General features: G+C 44.0%; 1 protein-coding gene across 1 annotated transcript; it reads right to left on the bottom strand.

Moving 5' to 3' along the window:
* Nucleotides 1-14,916: 14,916 nt before the first annotated feature.
* On the bottom strand, nt 14,917-15,855 carry LOC130358850 (olfactory receptor 1002-like). Its single transcript, XM_056562726.1, has one exon. It carries the CDS (start codon nt 15,853-15,855, stop codon nt 14,917-14,919), a length of 939 nt encoding a protein of 312 aa, XP_056418701.1.
* Between the last annotated feature and the right edge of the window lie 6,388 nt (nt 15,856-22,243).

Raw genomic sequence — 22,243 nt, 5'->3', positions numbered from 1 at the left:
TAGTCAGGATGGATAGCAGAAGTTCAGGTAACACAGGCTTTGGACACACTAAACGCTTTCACTGGCACAAGGCAACAAGATCCGGCAGGGGAGTGCAGGGGCAGTGATCAGATATAGTCTGGGAGCAGGTGGGAGCCAATTAAGCTAATTGGGCCAGGCACCAATCATTGGTGCACTGGCCCTTTAAGTCTCAGAGAGCTGGCGCGCGCGCGCCCTAGAGAGCGGAGCCGCGCGCGCCAGCACATGACAGCAGGGGACCGGGAAGGGTAAGTGACCTGGGATGCGATTCGCGAGCGGGCGCGTCCCGCTGTGCGAATCGCATCCCCGACGGCCATGACAGTGCAGCGCTCCCGGTCAGCGGGACCGACCGGGGCGCTGCGGGGAGGAGCGGGGACCCGGAGCGCTAGGCGTAACATCTCTATTGCTGCTTTGAACATATGTGTAAATTCATTTTTGCGCCACTTTTTTTTTGCACCAAAATATTTTTTTTTGTTGCAGCCCAATTTTTTTTTTCTTTGCGCCAAAATTGCCGAATTTGGTGCCAAAATTGGCAATTTTTGTGCCAAAATTGTCGATTTTTGCGTCAACTTTTACATCCAAGAAAATTCTGGTGTAAACATCTCACAAAATACTCCATGGTTACTAGTTCTCAGATAAGCCATAACTGTATAAATAAAACATTTCTGAGCTTAAATGTGAGTGCAGGTCCAGTGACCAAGAAAAAAAATATTTTTCAATAACATTTTTCAATAATAAATATTTATATTTTTTAATAATTACTGACATAACACCTTCCACCCTGCCCCCCCCCCCCCCCCCCCAAAAAAAAATAAAACAATAAAACTACAACCATTTCTGTGATCAAAAAGCTGGTGTGAAATTTTTTATGTAAACTGGACTCTCACCCCTTTGAAAATATGATGTAAAGCAGACAATATACGTTGACACGCCCACTTTTACAAAACGGACATGAACAGTGTAAACCGCGGCAAAAAGATCTTTGAAAGTGTGGTTGATACTTTTTGCGCCAAAATTGATTTTTTTTTTGCGCAAAGTTCTTTGAGAATCTCCCCCCTCCATGTACTTTATAAAGATTTATGATTTTACTATTGTGCAGAGTTTTGTTCGGCGCACACTGCTGCTCCGACACTTCTAGCTATGTGAGAAGTGTACCCTGGGAAAATGCCACAGCTCTGTGAAGTGTGAGGTAGAGAAGGAGTGCACGGTAGAGGGGGGGGGGGGTCGTTTCTATATTTGCCCAAAATTTATCAAAGAAGTGCACATCTTTAGTAGATCTTGAGCAAGAGTGTAAATTAGACAAGCAGTGTAAAGGGGTAGAACTGTGTCTACAATAAACACCTAATGATACATGTCCCCCAATGTGTGTGTGTGTGTGTGTGTGTGTGTGTGTGTGTGTGTGTGTGTATGTATGTGTATATGTTCCAGCATCACTTCCAAACGACTAAAGATATTAACATGAAACTTGGCAAACATGTTACTTATATGTTAACAACAAACAAGGGGCGGGGGTTTCGATGGGAGATGTATGTTTCAGCATAACTTCCGTACGGCTGGAGATATTTTGATAATACTTGGTCACATGTTACTTATATGTCAAATAAAAATATATAATAGTTAAATTAACCCTTAATCTACCACCATATGTGACGGATGGGGTTTTTGTTTCAAGTCTTCAAATCCCATGCAAGTTTATAGGACTTCTGGTACCTTACTCCACAAGCTCAGCATCTCCTGGTGAATGTTTCAGTCCGGTTGGCAAGCCACACCCTCCCTGCCTTCCATGCCCCATCTTGCAAAAACATGCCCGCCATTAAAGCCACACCCCTTTTATTTTCACATTAGATATGGGTACGGGATATGAGGACAGGATATGGGGATGGGATATGAGGATTAGATATGGGGACGGGATATGAGGATTAGATATGGGGACAGCATATGAGGATATGAGGTCGGGATATGAGGACGGGACATGAGGACCGGACCTGAGGATGGGACATGAGGTCGGGACATGAGGTCGGGACAGGTGGATGGGATATGAGGTCAGGATATGAGAACAGGATTTGAGGTCGGGATATGAGGAGGGGATATGGGGACGGGATATGAGGACAGGATATGAGGATTAGATATGGGGACGGGATATGAGGATTAGACATGGGGACAGGATATGAGGTTGGGATATTAGGATGGGACATGAGGACCTTACGTGAAGTCGGGACATGAGGTCGGGACATGTGGATGGGACATGAGGTCGGGACATGTGGACGGGATATGGAGTCAGGATTTAAGGATGGAATATGAGGACAAAAGCTTCCTCCTTTGGTGCATTTCCTCCCCAAAAGGGTAAGGTAGGAAAAACCGGGCAGCGCCAGGTACTCAGTTAGTACATATATAAAGAACAGCTAAACATTGAATAAACATGGGGGGGGCGTGGCTTGCCACTGCCGAAGATGGCCGCCTGAGTCCAGAGCTTCGCACCTTGTGGCCGTTAAACTTGCTACATCTGCTCCCTACAGCTCCCCTGCCTCATGAAGAGGGGTGCCCGACACCGTAAGAAGCACCCGTTCGCAGGTATGGACCCTCCAACCCCCTCGAGCACTATCTTCGCCCGGCCTCCCCGCCTGTTTCCCCGGGACCTGTGCGCAATCTTCGGTAACGCTCAGTGGGGGCTGCTGCACGTATCTGCCTGGGTCTCGCCCTGCCGGATGGACCCTCCGGACCTCAAGACGTCCCAACTCCGCTGCTTATACTGCCAGCCCTCACCTCCGAGCCGGAAGTGCTGCTCAGCGCTGACGCCTGTCTGCCATCTTCTGCCTTCTGTGCTGTAGCCACTGTCCTGCTGTGGCCGCAGGTCCCTGGCCGGGATTCCACCGCTGACACTTTGTTCTGTTGTTTCTACTCCTTGTTTATCTTTTTTTCCAGCCTTTCTTTTTCCTAGGTCTAGAAGTAAGTCATGATGGCCTCCTACTTCTCTGTGATTTGCTCGAATCATCCTCGTTGGTCTGAGTGAGTACCCTGTTATACCTGCACCTCTCACCGTTCTGCCCCCTCATGGCTAAGTGCATCTCCTTGAACGTGAAGGGTCTTAACAACTCGACTAAGCGGCGTCTGCTGCAGAGGGAGTTGGTAGCCTTGAAGGCGGATATTGTCTACCTTCAGGAGACACACTTTGACGAGACGGGTTCCTTCCATTTCATACACCACCTCTAGCCACAGACATACTGTATCTAGCTTCAGCTGATGGGAAAGTGGCAAGGGTTGCAATTTTAATCTCTAGGTCCTGTCCTCTACAAGTTACGTCTTCTTATGCAGACCCATCGGGTATTATTCTACAGGGGCATTTGGGGGATAAGCAATTGCTTCTATGTAATGTCTATGCACCCAATACCTCGCAAATCCCCTTCCTACGACGGATCCTCTTTCGGTTACATAAATATGCTGCTTCTTCCTGGCTACTGGGGGGAGACTTTAATTTAGTTTTTTCTCCTTCCGCTGATCATCACTCATTGGTGGGTTCTTTGACCCCCCAGTACCCCCCCCCCCCCCCTCCCCAACTGCGCTTTGGAGGTTAATGCGATCGGCTGCGCTCTATGATCTTTGGCGCATTAATCACCCTTCAGACCATTCTTTTTCTTTTTATACCCACCCCCACAAACTCCACACCCGTATTGATTACTTTTTTGGCAGCATTCCCATAGTACGCATGCTCTCCTTTGCTTCTATGGAACCTATTTCCTGGTCTGACCATAGCCCTATCCTTGTTTCTTTCTCCCTGTTTTCCTCTTCTGTACGCCGCTGTCACTGGTGTCTCAATGACTCTCTACTTAAATCTCCCTCTTCCCGGGACTTGATCCAGGAAAAATTTGCTGTCAATGAGGGTTCTGTGTCCTCTCGGGCCATTTTATGGGAGACCCACAAGGCTGTGGTTAGAGGCCACTGTATTGCTCTGGGTTCTCGACTGAAACGAGATACTGCGGCTCGCTCCCGGGAACTTAGGGCTCAGATATCTAGCTCAGAAGCCCTTCTTCTGAATGCCCCCCTCCCTCTCGGTTCTGAGAAGCCTGGTTGCGGCACGGTCCCAGTTGGGCAACCTGGCCCTTCATAACGTGGAACAGCAACTGCTCTATGCTAAGCAGTGATTTTATGAAAAGGGTAACAAGATCCACACCATGTCAGCTCGGCGCTTACGGGACCGTGCTGCTGCCCTGGCCCCCTCTGCCCTGAAAGACCCTACAGGCACCCTCCAACATCATCCTGATTCTATTTCCCGCCTATTTCATTCCTACTACTCCAAACTATACTCTCTTCCTTCTTAACTCCCCTCGGACCCTGGAGAGTGTGCAGCAGCACTGGACTCCTTTCTTTCCCAGTGCAGCCTTCCGGTCCTCTCGGCGGTTGACTGGGAGTCCCTGAACACTCCCATTACCCTGGAGGAGCTCTCAGAAGTTCTCAAGACCCTCCCAGCTGGGCGCTCTCTGGGCCCTGACGGTTTCACATATCTCTATACAAGACCTATTCCTCTGTGCTTCTTTCTAAACTGGTCCCCTGTTCAATTCTTTCCTGGAAGGGGAGGGTATCCCTCAGTCCTTTCTTCATTCTCTGATTACTCTGATCCCAAAGCCTGGCATGGACCCTCACGATTCTAGCTACCGACCTATAGCCCTGCTGAATTCCGATCTGAAGTTGTTTTCTATAATTCTGGCGAATCGCCTCTGCAATTTTCTACCTACCCTCATACACAAGGACCAGGTTGGTTTCATCCCCTGTCGTCAGGGAGGTGATAACACTAGAAGGGTTGTAGATCTCATAGATGTGGTTAATCGGAAATCTGAGCAGGCTTTGGTCTTGAGCTTGAATGCTGAGAAGGCCTTTGACAGGTTGGGTTGGCCGTTCATGTTTGCTACCCTCCAAAAATATTTCAGGTAATTTTCTTACTGTGCAGTGAGGTCTTTACTCCTCTCCTACTGCTTCTCTCAAACCAAACTTCCCCACGCTTCCTCCTTGCCTTTTACCCTGTACAATGGCACTAGACAGGGCTGCCCGTTGTCCCCCCCCCCCCCCCTGATCTTTGCCCTATGTATTGAGCCGCTTGCAGCCTTGATCCGGGGGGATCTTGACATCTCTGGGATAGCCCTTCATCGCAGGGATTTTAAGATCTGCCTCTTTGCTGATGATGTTCTGCTTACTCTTACTAATCCCCTCCTGTCTCTGCCTTCTTTGTATAAACTCCTGCATGCCTATGGTCTGGTCTCTGGATACAAAGTCAACCTCTCCAAATCGAAAGGCCTTGCCCATCAATCTCCCTCCCTCCATGGTTACCCTTCTTCAGGCTAACTACTTCTTCCCATGGTCCCTCTCCGCTCCTTGCTATTCCTCTCTGTATTCCTCTAACTTTCCCTCTTTGTTTCGAGAGCTGCGTACTTTGATGGATAAATGGAGGTCACAGTACATCTCCTTCTTCTTTCCTTTAAGATGACCATCCTTCCCAAACTGGTCTACTTTTTTGAGACGCTGCCGGTGCAGATCCTGTTGGCCATGTTGCGCTCTTTCCAATCGGTTATTTTCCGATTCATCTGCGATGGCAAAAGGCATCGGCTCCCCATGTCCGTTATGATGGCGAGTGGATTTTCTGGGGGGCTGGGCATTCCGGACGTGACTAAATACTATTGGGCGGCCCATCTGCGTCACCTGGAGGCTTGGTCTACTTACCATGCCTATAGCAAGTGGATGGAGTTGGAAAAATTGTGTATGGCCCCTACTCACCCTAACTTTCTCCTGTGGACTTTCCCGCTCCCCTCCCCTTCACTCCCCCTTTTAGGGCCTAAGTTATTCTCCCGATACGTCTGGACCTATTGCTCTAGGCGATTTAGGTTTCTTTCCTCCTTCTCTACCTTACAATCCTTTCTTTATCTTTATCACTCTGATTTCTTTCCTGGAGTTACCTCTTGTATGGTTAGGGAATGGGGCCATTTTTGCTGGACGGACGCGGTGGAACCAATCTCCCGCTCCCTCCTTCCCTTTGACCAGATTCTTACTCGTCGGAACCTGCCCACCTCTGAACAAGCACACTATATGCAACTTTGTCACTATCTGTCCTCTAAGCAGGGCTCGTTGACTGTGTCTTTCCCTATGGACTTTGAGAGGGTTGTGTAGGAGTGGGCCTTAGATGAGGGGATTGCTCTCCAGTATTTATTCTCTCTTGATCCCCCCCCCCCCCCCAACAAACCCCCCCCCCCCCCCCCCCCGGATGGTTCTCCTCCTTCCCACCGTTATATGGGCCATTGGGAAGAGGGAAAGAAATAATATTACCTGTCTTTGGTGACCACAGAACAGCCATATAAGTCACAGAAATAGACCAACAGAGGAGACAGATGTACTGGTAAGGCAACTGGAATTGTCCTACCATATTTTACGTAGGTGATCGCTCTCCTCTGTGTCTGCCTCCTTGGTCCAGCTCAGCGACTCATCTCACGGCTGCTTGTCGGCTCACAACCCAGAGCCCCACATTGGGCGCTAGCTGAAATGGATACTGACTGTACCCAATGAGTATCTGCCCCCATCCTAATTAGATATTAAGACCGGTGCATGCACGAGAAGAACCACACTGACACAGAGTTCAGCTAGAGGATACTTCCTCTATTGCAACAGGTTACATGGGTTTATATAGACTGTAAGCAATGTACCATGTGAAAAGCCATACGTCATGAGTAGCTGTCCTTTGCAATTGGTTTCTTCCATTTGCAAGTGTTCTTCATCCAGGATGTGGGTCTTAACATCTTGGGTGTAGCTTGCCATACTTATTGTAGGCCCCAAAAATAAATCACTATGTTTAATAGAATAATAGCATTATGTGTCCGCCATGTTGTATGTTCTAAATAGACCACAGTGTATTCTAAAGTTCTTCTCTACAAGTGCCAATCTGGATGAAAAATACTTCTTGTCTCCTTAGATATTTATGGCTGTTTAGATTAGATGGATAAGGGGGCTAGTTACACTCTCTAGACGACACTACTACAATTCACCCAAGGTAAAGGGGGGTGAATGGAGAGAAGGGGATTGAGATAAGAAACTGTGAAATAATTATGTCTTATCCGAATGATATAGTAATCAGTAGGACATATGATATTGTCATATACTGTTAGTATTGTAAAGGACATCAGTATATATATCTATTATCTTATATATGATTCTCACAGGGAGCATTGCTCAGTGTTTGCATTCCTAAGACCTGGTGGGAAGGTCTCAAGTATAGACTTTGATAATGAGTTTTTGTACAAGGCTAGTTAGCCAGTCTTGTAAATGTTATTCTGACTAACAATTAATTACCCATTTGACTAGACACAGAGGGAGATTCACACGTCTGTGTGAAAGAGACCTCCATGGTATTCTTATCTCTCCAATAAATTTGGATGTCTAGGTAGGCCCCAAGATGTCGGAGGATCCACCATGTGAAGTGTGAAGCTAATCCCGATACTTATAATTTAGGGCTCCATACTTCAAGTGTGGAATGTGGGTTTAAGACCAGTTATTGACAGTTACCCCTTAATGGTAATGATGCTAAATGCTTATGCAATAGTACCCCCTAGAGTATGGGTAGTTGACATTACACCAACAGGAAAGGCATTATGGGTGATATGCTCAATGCATTCTGGGTATTATAGTGATATCATAGTCATTACCATATGTACACGCCCAACCTACATTCATTGGGGAATTCCAATTTAGGGAGGTATGTCTAATTAATTAAAAAGTCTTGTAAACCAGATGTTAGAGACTGTAGAGAACACACAGAGACACAAAGGAAGAGATACAAGGGAAAAAGAAAGACAAAGAACTCTCTCCCACACACAGGAAAGAGGTCCAATAAGGTGGAAAAGCCATCTGAGATCCCAGCAAGCCAGACTGATCACACAGTACCAGACCAATGGCTATCCATGACGATGAGATGGACCATTCAGCTTTCCTAGGACCAGAAACAAGGTTCTTACATAGACTTGGAAAGAGACACAAAAATGGTATTCCATTTAATCAAGACTAAATTTGATAATGTGGAAGGAATTATACCATTTAGATTGGCGAATAAATTAATAAAATAAAATAATTAATTATCTCCATATTGAGATTATAGTTTTGGCATATTGTGAGACTTTATTCTACCTGCAGAAGAATAAAGACTCATAATCTATTAAAGCATTAAATAATTGCTTAGACATTGGCAGAATTCCTACTCGCCAAACTAAATGTTATAAGTATATTTCCCACACAGGAAACTTGTTTCAAGTTCTTCCTCCTAAAATATAGTCTAGCGAGATCATAGAACTCTGCTATTTGAGTAGGGTTTATCCCTTGCCGCCAGGGTAGTGGATCCAGTTGACTTAATCAATCGGAGGTCCGAGCAGGCATTCATTCTTAGTCTGGATGCCGAAAAAGGGATGGCCGTTTCTTTTTGCTACCCTCCAGAATTTTTTTTATCTCGGGTAATTTCCTAACTGCATTGCGGGGTCTTTACTCTTCCCCTACTGCTTCGCTCAAACTTTCTCACTCTTCCTCTCTGACTTTTCCTCTATCTAACGGTACTCTTCAGGATTGTCCGCTTTCCCCCCGGGTTTTTGCTTTGTGCATAGAACCCTTGGCAGCTATGATCAGGAGGGATCTGGACATCAGTGGCATTTCTCTCCATGATAGGGAATTTAAGATCTGTTTGTTTGCTGACCTTCTCACCCTTTCTCGCTCTTTACTTACGCTTCCTAATCTTTACAAAGCTCTCCACGCTTATGGGGTGGTCTCTGGCTATAAAGAAAATATTTGCAAACCAGAGGCTCTTCCCCTGAACCTTCCCATGTCCCTGTCTTCCCATGTCCCTATTCTTTTAAATGGTCCTCCTCTGCTATCAAATATCTGGGGATTCATATTACCTCTCGCTACACCTCTCTTTACTAACTTCCTCCCCCTTTTCCAAGAACTCAGGGCTCTCTTAGAGAAGTGGAGGTCACAATATGCTTCCTTTTTTGGCCGTATTGCAGTGGCTAAAATGACAATCCTCACGAAATTACTCTATTTTTTCAAAATGTTACCAGTTCGGGTACCTCTTTCCGCTCTGCGGTCTTTTCAGTCGCCCATTTTTTGCTTCAAATGGGATGGGAAGCGCCATCATCTTTGAATGTCTATTATGATGGCTAGTAGATCCATGGGGGACTTGGCAGTTCCTGATGTAAAGAAATACTACTGGGCTGCTCACCTGCGCCATCTCGCAGCTTAGTCCACGTATCATGCATATAGCCGCTGAATGGAGCTGGAGAAGCTATGGCTGGCTCCTTACCACCCTAATACCCTCTTGTGGAGTGCTCTTGCATCTGCTATCTCTCTTTCCCCTCTTCTGGGTCCTATGTCTTTTTCTTAGTATGTGTAGGGGTATTGTTCAAGGAAATTCAAACTATTTTCCTCTCCTTCACCTCTACGGTGCTTTCTTCTTCTGATATGGTACGGGAATGGGGCTCTCAGGGCTTATTTTGCTGGGCTGATGTAGTTGACCATCTCTCTCTCTTGCCTTTTGAGCAACTGGTCTCTTGTTGGGATCTCCTTTCGTCTGAGCGTTTCCACTACCTACAAATGAGACATTTTATGTCTTCTATGCTTGGTTCTACAGTAGTCTCTCAGCCTATGAGCTTTGAGTGGTTATGCGATGGTGGACCTCAGGCGAAGGGTCTTCTCTCCGACATTTACTCCCTACTCCTTCATCCCCCTGCTGGCGCCCCTCCATTGCACTGCTATATGGGTCGCTGGGAAGAAATATTGAGTACGGTTATTTCCCTTCCTCAATGGCGTATTATTTGGGAGCAGGCATCCAAAGCCTCTATTTGCACTGCTTATACGGAAACCCAGTATAAAATGATTATGGGATGGTACCAAACTCCAGAAGTACTCCATATACTTAACCCTAATATCCCCCCTCAGTGCTGGTGCTGTGGAGTGGGGTTGGGAACGGTATTTCATATCTTCTGGTCCTGTCCCCTCATAATGGATTATTGGAGAATAGTACTGCGCCTCATCACTGGAGCCCTGAGTTTTTCTGTCCCTCTTGACCCCCTTCACTTTCTTCTTAACCTTTCTTATCCCACTTTATCTAAGAAACCTTTTAAACTTTTCATGCACTTAGCTCTGGCTGCTAAGACCCTTATAGCCAAATGCTGGAGGAGGACTCTCCCTCCCTCGGAAATGGACCTATTAAGCCGTATTCGTGAGATCCGATATCTGGAATTTCTCACGGCCTCTTTACATAACTCCATTCCCTCCTTCCTCTCTGTTTGGGAACCCTGGGACCGCTTTTCTGATCGTCAACCGCCTTGATTTCCCTACTCTATCCTTTCTATTCTCTTCTTATTCTTCTCCCTTTTTCCATTCTTTCTCCCTTCTGGCTCTGTGATTGTTTGTCAGTTAGTCTTTGTGTTCCCTTTTATCCTGTCCTTCCCCCTCCCCCCCTCTCCTCTGTTGTGGTCCTATGGAACTGTTTGATCCATTATTACGGTTACATTTGTTTTACTCTAATTGCACTTAGGAGCTTCTCGTGGTTCCCTATTTGTTCCGCAAAAATTATTAATTTTTTGGGCGCTACTGGATCTCGGCCCTTTGTGCTGTCATGTGCTTGTTTATTTTTGGATTACTTTTGGAAACTTTGCTATTTGTCTTAATGTCTTACCAAGATCATGTATAGAAAATAGTCTAGAATGGGGCGGAAGTATATTAAATTTCTTCCATGTTTATATCCTTAGATGGATTTTCTCATTCTTGAAATCATGTGATGTGTAGTTGGTTAGAAGGGGCAGGGAGTGTACTGAGCATTGCATATTGATATGTCTACGATTAGATATTGCCCATCTTGATATCATAAGGTTTCCACTGAACACAGTGATATGTAACCTTTTTTTTATATGATATTCCCAACCTAGTAGCTTTTGTTTTATTGTAACAAGTTACTTACTACTCACATGTATTGTTCTACTATATGTAGTCAATTAACAAGCTTTTAATGTTTACTAATATATCTAATTGATATTCATTTGCATATATCATTGTGTTTATTACTCATTTATGTTTACAACCTTATAACCAATCAATCTGCATACTTTTATAATACCTGTGTATTATTGTATATTGAAAAACTACATCCTTAAGCGTTAATGTCATCCCGTCATAAAAATAACTTGTTGATATCTGAGGAAATAGTCGGACTCAGATGTGAATTGTATTGATTGGCTTTGTCTACAATTCACCAGGTCATAATTTTAATATTTTTGATAATTTTCAAAACATTTTAATTTTTCATAATTAATATTTATATTTATGACCCTAATTCATAAATAATAATTGATTTATTACCGCACAACAAGCTCTGGCTGAAGGTGCCATCTTATACACATTGGAGATTCTCAAAAACTGCTGTAATTTCTGTTCCAGCGATATTATTCACACCTTTTTTTCTCCTCACATTTTCAAAGGTCTCTTGTGCTGCTTTGAAAATATGAAAATATGTGAAAATTAATTTTCGCACCACATCAAAAAGATGGTGTGAATTTTTTGATGTAACCTGGACTCTCACCCCTTTGAAAATATCATGTAAAGCAGACAATGTACGTGGACTCGCCCACTTTTACAAAACTGACGTGAACAGTGTAAACTGCGGCACAAAGCTCTTTGAAAATGTGGTTGAAATTTTGGTGCAAAATTGATTGGTTTTGGTGCTAAATTCTTTGAGAATCTCCCTTATTGTTTCAAACATGATGGGAGGGCCATTTTAGTAAGCATATTCTAAATAAGCATTTTGCCTTATCCACTACAACATTATAATTGTTTTCCCCTGAATTTTTAATTTTAAGAGGCATATTTGATCCAGTTAATATAGAAAAACACTAAACAATGTTTTAGTCCACCTGGGACCTTTATCAAGTTTTATCTGTACATGGAGAAAAAGAAACATGGATATCAATCTTATGTCAGCTCAATATGATTGTGGTAAAAGATTAAAGGAAATAAATATAGGAGAAGTAAAAAAAGGTGAGAGGAGGATGCAGATGTATATATGTAAAAGTTCATATTAGGTCCAACAACTGGGAAATATAATATTGACTAAAAGAATTATAATAAGGTAAGATATTATTTTCTGATGATACAGTCCATTTAACCCCTTTAGGATGAAGGGCGTACAGTAACCCCCTTGCGTCCTGGTACTTAAGGACGGAGGGCGTACCTGTACGCCCTTGTCCCTTTACCGGGGTTTGAAGCATGCTCACGAGCTGAGCATGCTTTATACCCAGTGGGTCCCGGTTACTGTGGCCAGCCAGGACCCATGGTTAACTGTACCACTTTGGCTAGGTCCTTTTTATTCTGAGATGTGATGTGACCAAAAATTAGCAATTTAGATGCTTGGATTTTTTTTGCATTTACGCTGTTTACCGTGCAGCATCAGAAATGTAATAATTTCATAGTTCGGACAATTACACTCACAGCAATACCAAATATGTGAATTATTATTTTTTTACAGTGTTTTATGGGAAAAGTTGGGTGGTTTATATTTTTGAGGGGGGGGGGTATCGTTTTTAAAACATTTTTAGAGTTTTTTTTTTTTTTTTTTTACACATTTCTGTCCGCATTGGGGCCTATGATAAGCCATCAATAGATGGCTTACGTAGATCAATGTATTGCTAATGCATAACATTGATCCATGTTATCGGCACCCAATCGCCTAAGGCGGCCTTCAGCAATCAGCGATCCGTGTAAGCCCGAGAAGCAGAGGTAAGGCCCAGGCTTCTACAACAACCCATCGGCACCCCGCGATTACATCACAGGGATGGCAATTGGACCACTAGACACCAAGGATTACGGGTATTTAGTTTTTAAATATCATGATCGCTATTGGTTACTGCATTTAACCATTTAAATGATGGACATCGGGACCCACGTCATATGAAGTAAATGTTTGTCATGGATCGGAAAGGTGTTAATGTCTTAGATTTTATTTTATTTTTTATTTTTGTACGTTATTATGGGGCAGCCTGAGTTCCTGCTCATTTAGAGTAAGTTGTACAGCAGTTACATGGACATAGAAAAAAACTGATTGGAGGGCACTGACTTCTATAAGAAAGTTTTGTAGTCATGCTCTGTAATCTGTGTAGGGGGGAGGAGGGGATCTCCTGCCTGTTATGAAAAGGAGGACACTGATAAAAAGTTTTGTCAACAAAATGAAAGTGTCGGCTTATTATTAGACTCAGTGGCCAGACTTAAAACTGCATGTTTTTAGGATCATTTAAATAGTAAAATGAAAAATGTGAAAAATTTTTTTTTAATTTAACATAAAAATTGAATGAAGTAATAAGTACGGTACATTTATGATGACAAATTCCCTTTAAGGTGAATCAAAAATGGAACAAATAATAAAATAGAAAAACAATGAGAACATTATGCACACATGAGTGGTACCGATAAAAACTACTGTAGTTTTTACCGGTACCACTCATGCGTACATTTGACTTTTTGATTGTGTTTTCTTCCATTTTATATAGGATGTGATCAGACCAAAAATCAGCAATTGGATTTTGGAATTTTTTTACGTTTATACCATGCACTGTACAGGATCATAAACATTATATATATATATATATATATATATATATATATATATATATATTTATATATCTATCTATCTATATATATATATATATATATATATATATACCGTATTTATCGGCGTATAACACGCACTTTTTAGGCTAAAATTTTTTGCCTAAAGTCTATGTGCGTGTTATACGCCGATACACCCCCAGGAAAGGCAGGGGGAGAGAGGCCGTCGCTGCCCGCTTCTCTCCCCCTGCCTTTCCTGGGGTTCTAGAGCCCTGCTGCCGGCCCTTCTCTCCCCCCTGGCTATCGGCACCGCTGCCCGTTCTGTCCCCCTGATGCGCCGATAGCCAGGGGGAGAGAAGCGGCGCCGACAGCCAGGGGGGAGAGAAGGGACAGCGGCACCCATTGCCGGCGCCGTTGCCCCGTTGCCTCCCCCCATCCCCGGTGGCATAATTACCTGGGTCCGTGCTGCTGCAGGCCTCCGGCGTGCGTCCCCTGACCGTTGCTATGCGCTGCACGGCGCGGCGCATGACGTCAGTGGACACGCGTCGGAGGCCTGCAGCAGCGCGGACCCGACCCAGGTAATTATGCCACCGGGGATGGGGGGAGGCAACGGGGCAGCGGCGCCGGCACCGATAGTCAGGGGGACAGAACGGGCAGCGGCGCCGATAGCCAGGGGAGAGAGGAGGGCCGGCAGCAGGGCTCTAGACCCCCAGGAAAGGCAGGGGAGAGAAGCGGGCAGCGACGGCCTCTCTCCCCCTGCCTTTCCTGGGGGTGTATCGGGGTATACACGCGCACACACGTACCCTCATTTTACCATGGATATTTGGGTAAAAAACTTTTTTTACCCAAATATCCTTGGTAAAATGAGGGTGCGTGTTATAGGCCAGTGCGTGGTATACCCCGATAAATACGATATACATATATATATATATATATATATATAAAATTGACATTCCACATGGCGATACCAGGAGCTAAAAATGTACTGACATATTTTTACAAGCCCTGTATATGAAAAAAATAAAAAAGTTATAGGGGTCAGAATAGGGCATACTCACTTTGATATAAAAGTTTGACTTGTTAAAAGCAGTACAATAATAGAAAAGCATGTAAACATGGGCATCGTTTTAATTGCATTGACTGACAGAATAAAGATGACATGTCAGTTTTACCCTTTAGTGCAGTGCATGAATACGAAACCCCCAAAAGTTGCAAAATTGAGTTTGTTTTTTTCCCTCCACAAATAATAATTTTTGGGTTGAGCCGTACATTTAATGGTATTTATTATTTGTGTACTAGTAAACTTCTAATGCAAGATTTTATGGCCTCTTTGACTTCTTTGTTTCGTAAGCAATAGATTATGGGGTTCATCATAGGGATAATCATTGTGTAGAATACAGATACTATTTTGTCTTGTGTGACAGAATATTTAGAAGCTGGACGGAGGTACATGAAGAAAACCGTTCCATAAAATAAGGCGACACAAAGCAGATGAGAAGAACATGTAGAAAATGCTTTGTGCCTCCCTTCTGATGAGTGAATTGTCAATATAGTGAAAAATATATAAATATATGAGGCTAGTACGACAATTACTGAAAAAAGACCAAGACAAAGGACTACACCAAATATAATAGTCTTGCTCATGAATGTATCAGCACAAGAGAGCTCCATGAGCGGAGGAATGTCACAGTAGAAATGGTTAATGACATTAGGTCCACAAAATGGCAATATGAATGTGCATGATGTATGGATGCTCGCAGTACATAAACCACCAATATAAACAATAAGAGTTAGAATCACACATTTTCTTCTATTCATTATTAATACATACAGAAGAGGGTGACATATTGCAACATAGCGATCATAGGCCATAGTAGACAAAATGTAACCTTCAGTAGTGGCAAACACTGCAAAGAAATACAACTGAAGTACACAGCCAATAAATGAGATCAACTTCTTTTCCAGAAAAAAATCAAACAACATTTTAGGGGAAATTACTGTAGAATAACAAAGATCTGAGAAGGACAGATTGCTGAGAAAATAATACATTGGACTATGAAGGTCATTTATGATCAGGATTGTTACCATGATACTTGTATTGCTAATAAGACTTATAAGGTAAATCAGCAGAAACAAAAGAAATAGGATATGTTGTAAATGTAGGTCATTGGTAATTCCCGTCAATACAAACTCTCTTACAGATGACTTGTTAAGCGGAGTCATGATATGGATGGACTCTGCCACATCTGAGAAGGACATGGCTAGATGGATAGAATTGAAGGTGCTATCACACAGGTTGGATTGACTAACAAACATACTGAATCACAGAAAGACTGGAAGACAAGTAAAAGTAGTACGGTAATGTATAACTTATGGAAAGTGCCGATCAGTTACATTTTCCATTATGTCTTAGGTTGGTTTATACCCTAACAGTAGATCATTAGGGACTAAATCACAAGAGAATGGTTAAAAAAAAAATCTCTATTTTGTTTATCATGTTGCAATTATAGTCTGCTATGGGGAATCATAAATTATTTGGTTTGTACTTTTGAGACCTTATTTAAGAGATGTAGGTTCTTATTATTGAAAATATATGAGAAGAATAAACATATTAATGTTATGATAGTTTGTTTAAGGAATGACATTTGCCTCAAAAAATAAATTCTCCCATGCATAACAATGTCTAATATGAGTACATTATGTAACATATGATGTTGTTATAGGGGCTTTATAGGCTTTAAAGGGGTACTCCCCTGGAAAACATATTTATTTTTAATCAACTGGCTCTAGGAAGTTAAACAGATGTGTTAATTACTTCTATTTAAAAATCTTAACCCTTCCAGTACTTATCAGCTGCTGTATGTTCCAGAGGAATTTCTTTTCTTTTTGAATTTCCTTTCTGTTGGACCACAGTGCTCTCTGCTGACCTCTGTCCATTTTAGAAACTGTCCAGCGCAGGATAGGTTTCCTATGGGTATGGACAGAGGTATCAGACAGAAAGGAAGGAAATTCAAAAAGAACTAAATAAAACCACTATACACAGACCAGTATACTATACAGGGTCTGTATACTATATAAGTGATTATATACAGGACCATATAGCAGTAGATACCAGCTGTCAGAGATCTTTATATAATATAAGTGATTATATACAGGACCATATGACGGTAGATATCAGCTTTACACAGGATTTGTACACCATAGAAGTGATTACAGTTACAGTAAAATATCCCTTAGCGGACACCTCCCAATAGGGGACACCTCCCAATAGCGGACAATTTTTAATTCCCCCGGCAGAGTCCCAAAAGACAATGTATTTGCACCCTCCGAATAGTGGACGCGGACACACCCAATAGGGGACAAAACACTCCCATTAGGGGACAAAACTCCCAATAGGGGACAAAACACTCCCAATAGGGGACAACCAGGCTTCCAGGCTTATGTATCGGTCCTACCTTGTACACGGGGCCACCGTCACCCCCCTGTGCCACATAATTACCTCTTGATCCCCTCGTGCCATTTAATTCCCCCTTTATTGCCCTCTGTGCAAATTCATCACCCCCTCTTTACCACCCCCTGTTACATTTCATTCCCCCAGTGCAATTTCATTCCCCCTTTATCCCTCTGTGCCCCTTCATAAAGAGGGGGTGATGAATTTACACAGAGGGTAATAAAGGGGGAATGAAATGGCACAGGGGGGATCAAGGGGAAATGATGTGGCAGAGGGCATAAAGGGGATAATTTGGCACAATGCACAGGGGAATACGATGACACAGGGTATAAAAGTGGGGATGGAATGGTACAGGGGGGATAAGGGGAGATTAAAAGACACTGGGAGATTATACTGTAATATTTTTTTTTATCATGTTTTATAGGTAATTACACTCTGCAGTGAGTACAGTACAGTATTCCGTCATTTAGGAAGAATTTTGAACCTTTTCCCCAATAAGGGACATCTCTCAATAGCAGACACTTTTTTTTATTCCCCATGAATGTCCGCTACTGGGAGATTCTACTGTACATAAAGGAAATCACAATTACGTCTTTTCTGTTCAGCGGCGTCCTCTTTCCTTTTCTTCTCCGTCTGGATCAGACCGCCATGTCGATCTCATCCGCAGGACAAACATGTTAGACTGCATTTTTTCAGCCCCCTCCTCTTCTCTACACAATTTTTTCATCTATAGGCCCACAAACTGTAATATTGCCCTCCTTGGTGTACAGCACAGTAAAAGGGCAGGTAGGTAAGTAGCCAGGTAAATAGGTAACTAGGTAGGTAGATCAGAACGCCAAATATGTAGAGAGATAAGTTCAGTAATAGAGAGGTAAGTTCAGTAATATCTGTACCCTTGTTCATGATATTTAGAGATTCTCTGGTGTCTGGTATTGTGCCAAGGGACTGGCGCAAGGCTAATGTGGTACCAATCTTCAAGAAGGGCTCTAGGTCTTCGCCAGGCAATTATAGACCGGTAAGTCTAATGTGCATTGTGAGTAAATTGTTTGAAGGACTTATAAGGGATTACATACAGGAATACATAGGGGATAATAGTATTATAAGTGATAGCCAGCATGGGTTTACTAAGGATAGAAGTTGTCAAACCAATCTAATTTGCTTTTATGAAGAGGTGAGTAGAAGCCTTGACAGAGGAATGGCTGTGGATATAGTGTTTCTGGATTTTGCCAAAGCGTTTGATACTGTCCCTCACAGACGTCTGACAGGTAAGTTAAGGTTCTTGGGCTTGGAAACTTTAGTTTGTAACTGGATTGAACACTGGCTCATGGATTGTACCCAGAGAGTGGTGGTCAATGATTCGTACTCTGATTGGTCCCCGGTAATTAGTGGTGTAACCCAAGGTTCAGTACTGGGCCCGCTGCTGTTTAATTTATTTATCAATGATATAGAGGATGGTATTAACAGCTCTGTTTCTATCTTTGCAGATGACACCAAGCTTTGTAGCACGGTACAGTCTATAGAGGATGTGCATAAGTTACAAGATGACTTGGATAGACTAAGTGCCTGGGCATCCACTTGGCAAATGAGGTTCAATGTGGATAAATGTAAAGTTATGCATCTGGGTACTAATAACTTGCATGCATCGTATGTCTTAGGGGGGATTAAACAGGCAGAGTCACTGGTAGAGAAGGATCTGGGTGTACTTGTAGATCACAGACTACAGAATAGCATGCAATGTCAGGCTGCTGCTTCCAAAGCCGGCAGGATATTGTCATGTATAAAAAGAGGCATGGACTCGAGGGACAGGGACATAATACTCCCCCTTTATAAAGCATTGGTACGGCCTCACCTGGAATATGCTGTTCAGTTTTGGTCGCCTGTTCATAAAAGGGACACTGCGGAGTTGGAAAGGGTGCAGAGACACGTGACTAAACTAATATGGGGCATGGAACATCTTAGCTATGAGGAGCAATTAAAGGAGTTACAATTGTTTAGTCTTGGGAAGAGACGTTTAATGGGGGATATGATAAACGTATATAAGTATATAAATGGCCCATACAAAAAATATGGAGAAAAACTGTTCCAGGTTAAACCCCCCCAAAGGATGAGGGTGCACTCCCTCCATCTGGAGAAGAAAAGGTTTAGTCTAAAGGGGCGACACGCCTTCTTTACCGTGAGGACTGTGAATTTATGGAACGGTCTACCTCAGGAACTGGTCACAGCAGGAACAATTAACAGCTTTAAAACAGGGTTAGATACATTCCTGGAACAAAATAACATTAATGCTTATGCAGAATTATAAAACTACATCCCTTTCCCTTATCCCCTTACACCCTTCACTTCAATTCCCTGGTTGGACTTGATGGACGTATGTCTTTTTTCAACCATACTAACTATGTAACTATGTAGGTAGGTGACTAGCTAGGTACTAAGTCAGCCATGTATGAAAGCCAGGTATGTACATAGTTAGTCAGCCAGGTATGTATGTAGATAGATAGCCAGGTATGTAGGTGAGTAGTTAGGCATCCAGGTATAAAGTTAGGTAGCCAGGTAGTTAGTCAAGTATGTAGCCAGAGTCTAGTCTAGGGAGAATCAGAGTATTTTGTATTAGCGGACTTGCTTACGGAAGTTACTGGTAGGTAATGTCCCCAGGAGGTAGTGGCCCCTAGTAGATCATGCCCCCAGGTAGTTAATGTCCCCCAGGTTGGTAGTTATGCCCCCTGTGCGTAAATTCCCCAGATGCCCCTGTCTAAAAACCCCATATGTAGGTAGTAGGTAGCCCTTGTATTAGTTTGGTAGTTTGTCCCCATATTAGCTAGGCAGGAACATAGTAGATAGTCCATCACATTAGGTGTAGGCAGCAACGTTCCCTCACAGTAAGTGTAGGCAGCAGAGTTCCCCCACAGTAGGTTTTGGCAGCAGTTTCCCCACAGTGGGTGTAGGCAGCAGAGTTTCCCCACAGTGGGTGTAGGCAGCAGAGTTCCCCCACAGTGGGTGTAGGCAGCAGAGTTTCCCTACAATAAGTGAAGGCAGCGGGGTCCCCCCACAGTAGTTGTAGGCAGCAGTGTCCCCCCACAGTAGGTGTAGGCAGCGGGGTCCCCCCACATTAGGTGTAGGCAGCATGGTACCCCCACAGTAGGTGAAGGCAGTGGGGTCCCCCCCACAGTAGGTGAAGGCAGCGGGGTCCCCCCCATAGCAGGTGTAGGCACAGGGGTCCCCTCACAGCAGGTGTAAGCAGCGGGGTCCCCCCCACCAGTAGTGTAGGCAGCGGGGTCCCCCCAAAGTGGGTGTAGGCAGCGGGGTCCCCCCACAGCAGGTGTAGGCAGTGGGTCCCCCCACAGTAGGTGTAGGCAGCGGGGTCCCCCCACAGTAAGTGTAGGCAGCGGGGTCCCCCCACAACAGGTGTAGGCAGGGGGGTCCCCCCACAGCAGTTGTAGGCAGTGGGGTCCCCCACAGTAGGTATAGGCAGCGGGGTCCCCCCACAGTAGTGTAGGCAGCAGGGTCCCCCCCACAGTAGATGTAGGCAGCGGGGTCCCCCCCACAGCAGGTGTAGGCAACAGGGTCCCCCACAGTAGGTGTAGGCAGTGGGGTCCCCCCACAATAGGTGTAGGCAGCGGGGTCCCCCCCCCCACAGTAGGTGTAGGCAGCAGGGTCCCCCACAGTAGGTGTAGGCAGCAGGTTCCCCCCACAGTAGGTGTAGGCAGCAGGATCCCCCCACAATAGGTGTCAGCAACAGAGGTTTCCCCCCCCCCCCAATCCCGGGTTGGAAAAAAAATGATGCTCACCTGATGTCCCACTCAGCGATCTTCTCCTCCGGAGCACAGCAGGGGCCCGCGTCTTCCTTCCTCCACAGTGGAGGTGCTGATGAGTGACGTCATCGGCGCCTGCACTGTGCAGCGGGGGCAGAAGTCACGTCGGCGGCACCTGCACTGTGGAGGAAGGAAGACGCGGGCCCCTGTTGCTATTCCAGCTTCATCCAGGTAAACCAGCTTCATCCTGCAGCCACCTTACTAGTGGACCAGCTTCAGGAACCATAACCTGAGGAAACACAGGGTTAACTGATGGACTCCTGCTAAGTAACTATTCCTGGGGAGAGCATAAGCATCACAACAGCCCCTTTGTTTTATCTGTTACCTACAAGGGTCATGTCTTCATACAGACCCGATCCTACAATAGTAAACTGCAGCTTATTCTTAAATTTTGCTGATTTACTGTCAAGTAAAAAACTGTTCTACTGCTTTACTAAACTTGTCTGGCTGCATGACTGCACAAAAACCCTATGAGCACCCCATTTATCATCCACCAGACACGTAACACAGGGTGTGTCTCACAACTTAATGCTGTGTCAACTAGGAAAGTGCCCCAGGGCCAGAGGTCCCATTTCAGGGCCAGAGGTCCCATTTCAGCTGCTCTGATATCTGTCCTTGTGACCATAGTGCCCAGTGTCACCATGTGCACTTACCTGGCTGCTCACTGCACTAAAATTCAGTAAGCTTTGCAGAACAATACATTAGCAGAAATAACTTGAAGTAATATTTTTCTTGTATGATTTTATCAATCATTCTGAAAGAATTTAGGCCCACTATTCTTTACAACACTGCTTCAGGTAATTTGGGGTTGAGAGCATTGGTTTATGCACAGCTCTCTTAAGTGAAGTTTCCACTAGTTTTTTTTTCTGGCAATTTTTGGAAAACTGCCACTGCAGTTTTTGAGCCAAAGTCAGAAGTGGATCCATAAGGGAGGAGAAGTGTAAGTCCTTCCTTTATATGTCCTATTCCTTTTGAATACACTTCAGGCTTTGGCTCAAAAACTGCAGTGGCAGAAAAAACAAATGGAAACTTAGCCTTAAGGTCCCATCAGAGGTAGCGCTAGACTTTCTGAGGTCTGTCCTCTTAATGTAAGAGAATGGCGCTCTCGGAACATGCAGGAGTTTCTCAAGGATTAGGATTTAAAAACATAAAATAATACAGGACAACAAATTACTACTGCAGTGACTAATACCATCATGCTGTTATTATATAAATAAAAATATCATACTATTCAAGGGACAAATAATTGTATCACACCATGACCACTTCCATCATTATCATATAGTAACAGGATAATATCCCCATATTGATAATGAATGAAACCAATATACAGATCAAAATCACCAATAAC

The sequence above is a fragment of the Hyla sarda genome, chromosome 2, assembly GCF_029499605.1.
Source record: "Hyla sarda isolate aHylSar1 chromosome 2, aHylSar1.hap1, whole genome shotgun sequence".
Lineage (NCBI taxonomy): Eukaryota > Metazoa > Chordata > Amphibia > Anura > Hylidae > Hyla > Hyla sarda.
The sequence above is the reverse complement of the archived record's forward strand: the minus strand, read 5'-3'. Positions and strand labels throughout refer to the sequence as shown.